Source organism: Dipodomys ordii, unplaced genomic scaffold, assembly GCF_000151885.1.
Source record: "Dipodomys ordii isolate 6190 unplaced genomic scaffold, Dord_2.0 Scaffold3, whole genome shotgun sequence".
Lineage (NCBI taxonomy): Eukaryota > Metazoa > Chordata > Mammalia > Rodentia > Heteromyidae > Dipodomys > Dipodomys ordii.
The window spans coordinates 37,209,551-37,219,119 of NW_012267219.1; the positions used below are offsets into that span (position 1 = coordinate 37,209,551).

At 42.5% G+C, this 9,569-nt stretch overlaps 1 protein-coding gene across 2 annotated transcripts in view; it reads right to left on the reverse strand.

Moving 5' to 3' along the window:
• Window positions 1-2,312: 2,312 nt before the first annotated feature.
• The window catches only part of Mterf2 (mitochondrial transcription termination factor 2), a 15,777-nt gene continuing 8,520 nt past the window's right edge, over window positions 2,313-9,569 (reverse strand). The window contains exons 2-3 of one of the 2 annotated variants that reach the window (XM_013022355.1): window positions 8,085-8,199; window positions 2,313-3,509 (exon numbers count right to left, since the gene is read on the reverse strand). In XM_013022355.1, coding sequence (XP_012877809.1) covers window positions 2,315-3,472 — 1,158 coding nt within the window. In that variant the 5' untranslated portion in view covers window positions 3,473-3,509; window positions 8,085-8,199 and the 3' untranslated portion in view covers window positions 2,313-2,314. The remainder of the gene's footprint in view (window positions 3,510-8,084; window positions 8,200-9,569) is intronic. The other variant, XM_013022361.1, reaches the window with a different exon arrangement.

Sequence of the window (9,569 nt, forward strand, 5' to 3'; positions counted from 1 at the left end):
TTTATTGGAGAAAGAGTCTCACGGATTTAACTGCCCAGGCTGGCTTTGAACTGCGATCCTCAGATCTCAGCCTCCTGAGTAGCTAGTGTGACAGGTGTGAGCTACTAGCAACAGCAAGAGAGATGTATCTTTGAAAATTTTTTTCTAGTGAACTTCCTTGCCTCAGTTATCCTATCCTGTTCCAAGTCTACAATATCATTCACTGCCATGGCTTTACATACCATCAATTTGCAAATGATGCCTGGATATATACCTCAGTGCTGACTTCCCACAACTGCAGTTCCCGCTGGGTTGGCTCCTAACCATTTCACCACTGACATCTAACTACCAAGGTAATCCTCCTGTAATATAAGGCATCAGGATAGTTTACGAGTATCACTGGTCATTTGTCAGGATTAAATTCCCCACGGCTGGGCTGGGAAGGTGGCTCAGTGGTAGAGTGCTTGCCTTGCATGCATGAGGCCCTGGGTTCAATTCCTCAGCACCACAATAAGCAAAAAGAAAAAAAGCTGGAAGTGGCGCTGTGACTCAAGTGGTAGAGCGCTAGCCTTGAGCTGAAGAGCTGAGGGACAGCACCCAGGCCCAGAGTTCAGGCCCCACAACTGAACCCCCCACCCCCCACAAAAAAGAATTATTAAATTCCCCACGGCTTCTCTTACCCTTAGAATGAAATCCTGCTCCTTGGATCATGGAGAGGACACAAGAAACTTAAATAGCTCCTCTTGTGTTAACTCTTCCCATCACTCAGCCCTGCTCCATTTATCTGGTTTTTTTTTTTAATGCGATGTTGGGGTTTGAATCCAAGGTTTCATGCATGCAAAGCATGTGCTCTATTACAAAGCTACACCATCTAGCTTCTAGCTTTCTCCTTTTCCTTAACATGTTTCACAGACATTCTTGAGGATGGACTATCTACCTCAAGTTTCCTTATCTATCTAGAAAAGGAACTCAGGACCCTAATGCTTCTACTGCACCTACCAGTGATACTGCATGGCATCCCAACCAAGGACCTGGTTTGGACAGAGAGGGTGACCTGGATTTGTGGAAGAAAGGAAAAGACACTGAGTGTTTATTTCACTATGCAAAAAAGGCCATATATAGATGTAGCACATAAATGTTTAATATAAACAGTTTGATTGCACATGTGGTACAAAGTTCAGACTGTACAGTTGAAAGCAAGCCAGTTTTTATCTGGGTAAGCTTTATCTTGAAACACGACTTAGAAATGAAAACTGAAAAATGTTACCATTAAAATTAATACCATACACTTTTTCTCATCAGCTGAACAGGATTTCCCCAAAGCTTTCTAGAAAGCTATTTGTATCAAATGATACAAATTTTAGATTATTTCAAATTAGATTGTACAGAGATTTCCTGAAACTCTAAAATTTCTTTTCATTCATTCATTTTGGCACTTCAGGAGGGGGTTGCTTATAAGTAATTCTATTTCTAGATCAGAGGTCAGATCTTAATAAATCTGGGCTCTAATTACTTGGCAGCTGAATGGCCTGTCTAAGCTTGTTTCCCCATCTCAAAAATGAGGAAACCAGTGAATGCATCTTAGTGTTTCATATGGTCAATTTGCAACAGATGGACCACAGAAATAAGCTGTTCACTATTCTTTTTGGATGGGTTGACTTGGTTTGCAAACACAAGACAAAGTGAGTTTTCTCTAAAAGCGTGTCAGAAGCTCGCTCCCACTGCGCCACAGTATTCAGACCACAGGAGAGAGATGTACGTTCCAGGGCTTGTGGGGAAGGCTGGGGTTGCATGTTAGGTGGGTAAAAATGTGCCCACAGTTTGAACTAGGGTGTGTGCTTCCCAGTCCTTTCACAACGCTTCACACAAAATGCCACACTGATTGATGTGTCATTTAAAAGTACCCAAGAAGCCAGGCGCCAGTGGCTAACACTAGCTACTCAAGAGGCTGAGATCTGACGATCTCTGTTCAAAGCCAGCCCAGGCAGGAAAGTCTGTGACACTCTTATCTCCAATAAACCACCAGAAAATGGGAGTGGCGCTGTGGCTCAAGTGGCAGAGTGCTTGCCTTGAGCTGAAGAGCTGAGGGATAGTGCCTAAGCCCAGAGTTCAAGCCCCATGACCAAATAAATAAAGTACCCAAGGAATAAATGTTCAAGGCCAAAGTAACTTTATTCTAAATAAAGACAATTTCTATTTTACAAGTACAGCCAGAAATCCACTATTAGAGGTAAACAAATAATTCTGAAGCTACTATAGGCATTTCAAATGACTGGTTCTTATAAATTGCTTCTCTTTGTCAGTCTCACTTTGATAGACACATACTGTGTTACTTTTACTCTTCAACATTTAATGGTGCCACAGGGTTAAAAATTGGCCTTCTGTTTTTGGCTTGAATTTTGCCAAAATTAGCCTCAAACTCCTTTTTTGTTCCATTTAGATTTGTCAGATGTCCATCTTTTATTCTATAGCCCAAAGAATTCAGCTTCCTTATTCTGTACTGAACTATCTGTGGTGTTAATTCAAGAACCATCGGTGTCTCTCTTATCTGAGTTACGGAAATTCCTTCTTTCAGTAGTCCCTGAAGTCTCTCTTCTAAAACTGGAACAGGGTAATATAAAAGAGCAGGACATTTCACAACTAACTGCTTCAGGTCATGATCTGTGCATCCAAAAGCATTTTTAGCAAAGGATATACTATTCTCTACACTTTTGGGGCAGAGTTGAAAAAGAAATCCTTTGAGTTTGGACAGAAGTTGAAGGATTTCAAGGTCTGTGAAATCTTGCTCCTGGAGAAATCGCAGTGTTTCCTTTATGACTTCAGGAGAGTTTAACAAAATGAATGGATTCTGGCTTAATAATTTTAGTAGCCAAACTTTCATATTGGCCTCAGAGCCACCCAGACTTAGATAGCTCTCTTGAAGAGTCATTATCATTTGCTTATTTTTCTCAACAGGATGATGAAAAATATTAGATGCAGTTGTCAAAAATCTGCTAATGACCACATTCTTGAGTCCCAGCTCTTGAAAGAACTGAACATTCAATTTCCGGTTCTCTTGGTCCTTAACAGCAAAGAATGATTCTGGAAACTGCTCTATTAACTTGATTAACTCTTCCTCACTTCTGCACACCAACTGCCAGAGTTTTCTTTCAGTGTCAACAGCAGCTGGACTACAGACAATTGCTTCAGGACAGCGTTCCAAAATACTGGCTATTGAGGTCTCCTTGGCACCTAGTTGTTGTAAAAGATTTGCAATTTCTTCAATGTAAGTTTTATCCTCCAAAAGTACCCATCCTTTTAATCTACGAATTTTCCTGACGTCGACTGAAAGTTTAAAGAGCTTTTCCACTGTTCTTTTGTTTTCTCTGTTGGACTGTGTATCAGTGGTGTAGGTGAAACAAGAATAACAAGGCTTGTATTTTGGAGTTGGTTGTAGCTTTCTGAAAGAACACAGCCTGCAAGGCTGGGCTCTCATCAGCAACTTCCATAGCATGCCTGCAGTTTCCTGGATAAGGATGTACTCATCACCCCTGTCAGAAAGAAGATAAAGGAGCACTGACTTTCAGAGAACAGTTCCTTACCAATCTGAGTCAGTAGTAAGAATGGAAAGGGATTTGAAAGGAAAGCTTATTTGATGGGGATGTGGCTCAGTGGTAGAGCACCTGCCTAGCATACTCAAGGCCATGGGTTCAATCCCTAGTACAGCCCCTAGGTTCAGCAAGCATAAAAGAAAAACTATTCATGTGGAATATTTGACATACTCTTTTAAATAACTTTTACACTTGCTCATGACTTAGATATCTCATACTAGAAATGTAAGACTAAACTTATAGTACCTCCTATTGGCCTATTCCAACAGTTTCTGCAGCCACAGAGTAACTGTGGTGATTTCATTTTGTTGTAGAAGAATCTGACTCCTCGGTCTTACTTACTTTACTTATAAATAGGACAAAATACTTTTGTCACTTATGAGGCTTGAATTTGGGGCCTGGTGCTGTCCCTGAGCTTTTTTGCTCAAGGCCAGTGTTCTACCACTTTAAGCCACAGCACCACTTCCAGTTTTCTGGTGGTTAATTGGAGATAAGACTTTCATGGACTTTCATTCCCCAGGCTGGCTTTGAACTGCAATCTCAGATCTCAGCCTCCTGAGTAACCAGAATTACAGGTGTGAGCCACCAGTGCCCAGCTAAACTATTTCTTAATATTATGTTTATGGTACAAACAAGACTTGTAACTTTAAAAGAACCATTCTGTTCTTAAGGATTTCCCTCTATGAAGGAATGTATGTACCACTCTAACTTCTTCAGCTATTCATCTTTTTGTTGTATGAAGCCACTCTGTGGTGACAACCACAAGTATTGCCTTCCTGTAGCCATCAGTGACCTCTAGGCTCAGGACACTTGACAATGCCTTTTCTGGTGGTTAACTGGAGATGAAGAGTCTCAAGGACTTTCCTGTTGGGGCTGGCTTTGAACCATGATCCTCAAATCTCAGCCTACTGAGTGGCTAGTCTTATAGGCATGAGCCACCAGTGCCCAGCTTGACAATGGCTTTTTAAAAATTCATTCTTCTATACTCTATATAAAGCTGCTACTCTAAAAGAATCTAGCTAAGAGATCAAGTAAAATAGTATTTCTCAAAAATATGAGCCTCTGGGGCTAAGGATATGGCTCAAGAAGTAGAGCATGTACCTAGTGAGCACAGGACCCTGAGTTCAAACCCCAAGTAACTTAAAGCCTGAGCCTCCATTTCCCAGCCACGTGAACAACACTGACTCAGCATGGCCTCTCACCTGTCTCTCCCATCTCCTTTCCAATCAATAGCTCAAAGAAAGAAGGAGATCTCTGAGTTTTATAATCCTGCCAATACTTTACAGAAACTATTACAGATGGATGAAGTAAGCTACTGCTTAAGTACTCTAATTATGGAAAATGCTAATAAATGAACAAGGCACTGTTAAATGGTCCTTTTCTTGGGGGGGGGTCCGGTCGTGGGGCCTGAACTCTGGGCCTGGGAGCTGTCCCTCAGCTCTTCAGCTCAAGGCTAGCGCTCTACCACTTGAGCCATAGTGCCACTTCCAGCTTTTTTCTTTTTTTTTGCTTATGTGGTGCTGAGGAATTGAACCCAGGGCCTCATGCATGCAAGGCAAGCGCTCTACCACTCAGCCACCTTCCCAGCTCCTAAATGGTCCTTTATGAATCCTACTTCCTTTAAAAGTTAGCCTCTTAGATTCATTTAACATTTCCTGGTGTTAGCTAAGAATTGGAATCAATTCTATCTATAGTTCAGTCACCTCCTCCCACCATTTCTGCACACCCTTTCCTCACTCCATGATTTCTGATGCCTCCTTTATTTCATACCCTTTGTCCTCAGGAAGTATCTCATCCCTATCCTCCTACTTTTCAGTTTCCTGAATGGGTCAGGAGGTTCTGAGTTCCAGCCTCCACTGCATACTTGGCTCTCTCTGCCAGAGTATGGTAAAACCATGTCTGGTCGATTCTACATCTACCCTGGACAATTACCTCATCACACCTGTAGCCTCCTCCACTGCCCCATTCTCTCCTTCATGTTCAAGCTTGCCTCTTATCTGAACAAAGAGGAATTGCTCTCATCAAGCATAAGCCTACCATTCTTTCCCCTTCCCTTCCATTCTACCTTTTATTTGTAGGCCTATCCATGCTCCTGGGCCCTTTCTGCCCTGAAAACTTAGAGCCCTTCTTTCTCAAAGATACTGCAGCTTTGGTTGTAGGCCACTTACCATGAAGCAAGCACCCCAATAAAGTGAATTACATGGACTTTTTGGTGAACCAGTACAGATAAAAGTGTGTGCTCTCACTATACTATTGCACATTAAGTGTGCACCATTATACCTAAAAATGGATATACCTTAACTTAAAAAAAAAATACTTCATTGAGCCAGGTGCTGGTGGCTCAGGCCTGTAATCCTAGCTAGTCTGAGGATCTGAGAATCACAGTTTGAAGCCAGCCTGGGCCGAAAAGTCCCAGTGAGACTCTTATCTCCAATTAACCACTCAAAAATTGGAAGTGGTGCTGTGGCTCAAGTAGTAGAGTGCTAGCCCTGAGCACAAAGAGGCTCAAGCCCTGGGTTCAAGCCCCACAACCAACAACAAGAAGAAGATACTTCATTGCAGTTAAGTGTTGGTGGCTCACGCCTGTAATCCTAGCTACTCAGGAAGCTGAGATCTAAGGATTATGGTTTGAAGCTAGCCTGGGCAGAAAAGTCTCTGAGATTCTTATCTCCAACAAACTACTCAGAAAAAGCTGGAAGTGGAGCTGTGGCTCTAGCCCCACAATAACCTGCACAAAAACAAAACAAACCTCTTGGTGAGGAGGGAATTGCTAATTATCATCTGCACCTGCTACAAGGTGTAATCTCTCTGCTGGTGGCTGGTTTTGCCTGGGGCGATGTGTCTGTTGGAGCTCCTGTGTGAGCACATGCACTGGAAATGAGCACTAAGATCTTTATTTCTGAACAAAAGGTTTGAAGAATGAGCTCAAACTATTCAGTAAATGATGTTGCAAACAGGTGTGCTGCATCTAGGCTTTCCCATGCCATTTCTAGAGCAAAGGCAGAGTAGATTCAGTTTTAATTCCTAAGGGCCCTTGGATTTTCAAAAATGTTAATGAGCCCTGGCTTCTTTTGAGTTACCAGGTCCATTCGGTAGCCTTTACTTTGATGCTTTGAAGCTAGACAAAGACTTCTCTCACTATGCAAGTGCTAAATGCTGACTTCTTTCACTATAAGGCTGTTTCATTTCACTGAAAACCTATCATTGAAGTGCTGAAGATAACCATCAGTTGTCTTCCCTAGACCTTCTAGATACCTTGCTACAGTTTCTACAGCTGTGCATGTGGCTTCTTGTACTCTTATTTATAAAGATGGCTTTCCTTTAAGCTCACAAATCACACTTCTGCAGCTTTCTCACTTCTCTTGGCCATTACAGAAGAGTCTGTTCTGGATTAGGCTGTGGCTAGTTGGATCTGTGCAGATCACTCAAACTTTCTCCAGGCTATCTCACTTACTTACTCGTGTGCTTTCTGTAGAGTCCCAGTTTATATTTCCTCCAATAATTGATCCATTCACAACTTGGCTATTTGGAATAAGAGGTCTGGCAGTATACCTCTCAGCTCTTGAGATGCCTTCTTCACAAAGCTTGGTCATTTCTTTAAATCACTTGATTTAAAGTGAGAGGGTGGAACTCTTCACTTAAACGCTTAAGAGGTTATTATAAAGCGAAATTTCCTGTTTGTTTTTGTACAAGACTGGGACTTAAATTCAGTACCTGACATTTTTGCTCTTTGGCTAGCACTCCACCAATGGAGCCAAACTCTCAACACCTATTGTAAGGTTTTTAATTTGCATATTCAATATTGTGTCTCAGAGAATAAGGAGGTTTAAGGAGAGAAAGAAAAAAGGAATGGAGAGAGGAGAAAAGAGGGAGAGAACACATTCAGCACTTAATGACTTCGTTCACCACCTTACATGGGGCGCAGCTTACAGCATCTATGCTCACAATGTCACGATCACTGACCACAAAACAGGTAGAATGAAAAAGCTTCAAAGTGAGAATTTCCAAAATGTAACAGAGATGGAGTGGATACACAGGCTCTACAAAAATGGCACTAACAGACTTGCTTCAAACGAGCTAGCACAAATCTCAACAACAACAACAATCCACAGCACTAGCAGGAAAGCAAAACAGTAAAATGAAGTATGCTTGCATCTGATCCTCCGTTTTCCCACCTTTCTTCCCACACCTCCCTCTCACTACTCCAGCTACAACCATCTCTAGCCTTTGCCTTCAGCTATTTCCTTTCCCCTACTTCAGTTATTTCTTGCAGATCCTCTTTCTATTTCCTGACTTCCTACTTATTTAGCTATCAATGAAGACAATGTCCAGGCATTTAAAACCAATGCATACTTTCAGTTCCTCTTTGACCTCTACAACTTTTGGGTTAAATGGCCACTTTTCTCAAAATATTCTTTCATTTGACTTGGTCCATGATACATCTCTCCTGCTTCTCTTTCCTATGCCTCTGGCCACCCTTTCTCTTCTCACCTCTTCTGGTTAGGTTCTGGTTACCTGTATTACAGTTGCTGAAGAGATCTTGTCCTTGTCCAGGGCTTCCGTTAGTCCATATGGGATTCTTCCAGCTTCTCAAGATAGGATCTTGTAACCTCTCTGCGAAGGATTTTACCTATACTTCGGATAAACATAAAAATAATTCATAGGAATGCTTTACCATGACCTACACAGCTTCTTGGGCTCTGCCACCACCTTAATCCCCACTTCCTCTTCTATACCAACTGTACCCCCTTCCTTCTCAATCCCCAGTGCTCTACCTATGTTGCCTTTGAAGTCTGTGAGCTCTCTGTGTTCAAGATGCCTAATAACCATTAGGTATAACTGTCACTATTTTTTTTCCAGTCCTGGGGCTTGAACTCAGGGCCTGGGAACTGTCCTGAACTTCTTTTTGCTCAAGCCTAGCACTCTACTACTTGAGCCACAGCACCACTTACAGCTTTTCCTGAGTAATGTATTATTTCATGGCTTTTCCTGCCCCAGCTGGCTTCAAACCATAATCCTCAGATCTCAGTCTCCCGAGAAGCTAGGATTACAGGCTTGAGCCACCCCCACCTGGCCAGCTTTGTAATTCTTAAGGAAGGTTCTCAGCCTTCCTGAAGAGGTGAAGCTCCTGTCTCCTTCATGCACTTTCATGGCCATGGATTACAACTGCATGGTTTATCATAGTTGCAGCTGTGTTCCTGCCCTCTCAGCAGTCCAGGGGCAGAAAACGTTCACCACGATGCTCCAATGAATTGTTCTGCTACCTTTCCTTCATCTACCAGCATGGGACTCTAGGAGGCATTCCCAGCAGGCTGATCACCCCCCATAGACCCTTCCACGACACCCCGCTCTTTTTCTCTGACACTGAGACTGGAACTAGGTATCTGATGCTTTCACTCATTTGATAATGCTTCCAACTCCAACACCCTGCTCTTGACTCTGCTGTGGCATTTGGCATACTCTTGTAAGCTGTTTTTTCATTTGACCAGTAGGATCTGGTTTGTTTTTAAACTCAACCTGTTCCTGGGTTATTATGATAGGTACTATCTCATCTGCTAAAATGGCCCAGCCCAAATGAGAACTTGACAGTATTTGCAAATGATCTTAGCAGGATTCACCACCACCACCATGAAGCATCTGTATTGGATTTAAAAGCACTGGGAGGGCAGGGACTGGGTGCCGTTCTGCTTTATCCCTTTAGTATATAAGGACCCTGGTTCATTGAAGTGCAAAAATCAGTGTTTGACAAGTCAAACTGGATGAACAAATAAAGTTCAAGAAGCAATTTAGAAGCCTGGCCCAAGTGGCCAGCTACTCAGGAGGCTAAGATTTGGCTATGATGGTTCAAAAAGAACCGAAGATACTCTTACCCTCAATTAATCACCAAAAAGCAAGAAGTGGAGCTGTGGCTCGAGTGCTACAGTGTTAACCTTGAGAGAAAATGCTAAGGGACAGCACCCAGGCCTTAGCGCGTGCACACACACACACACACACACACAC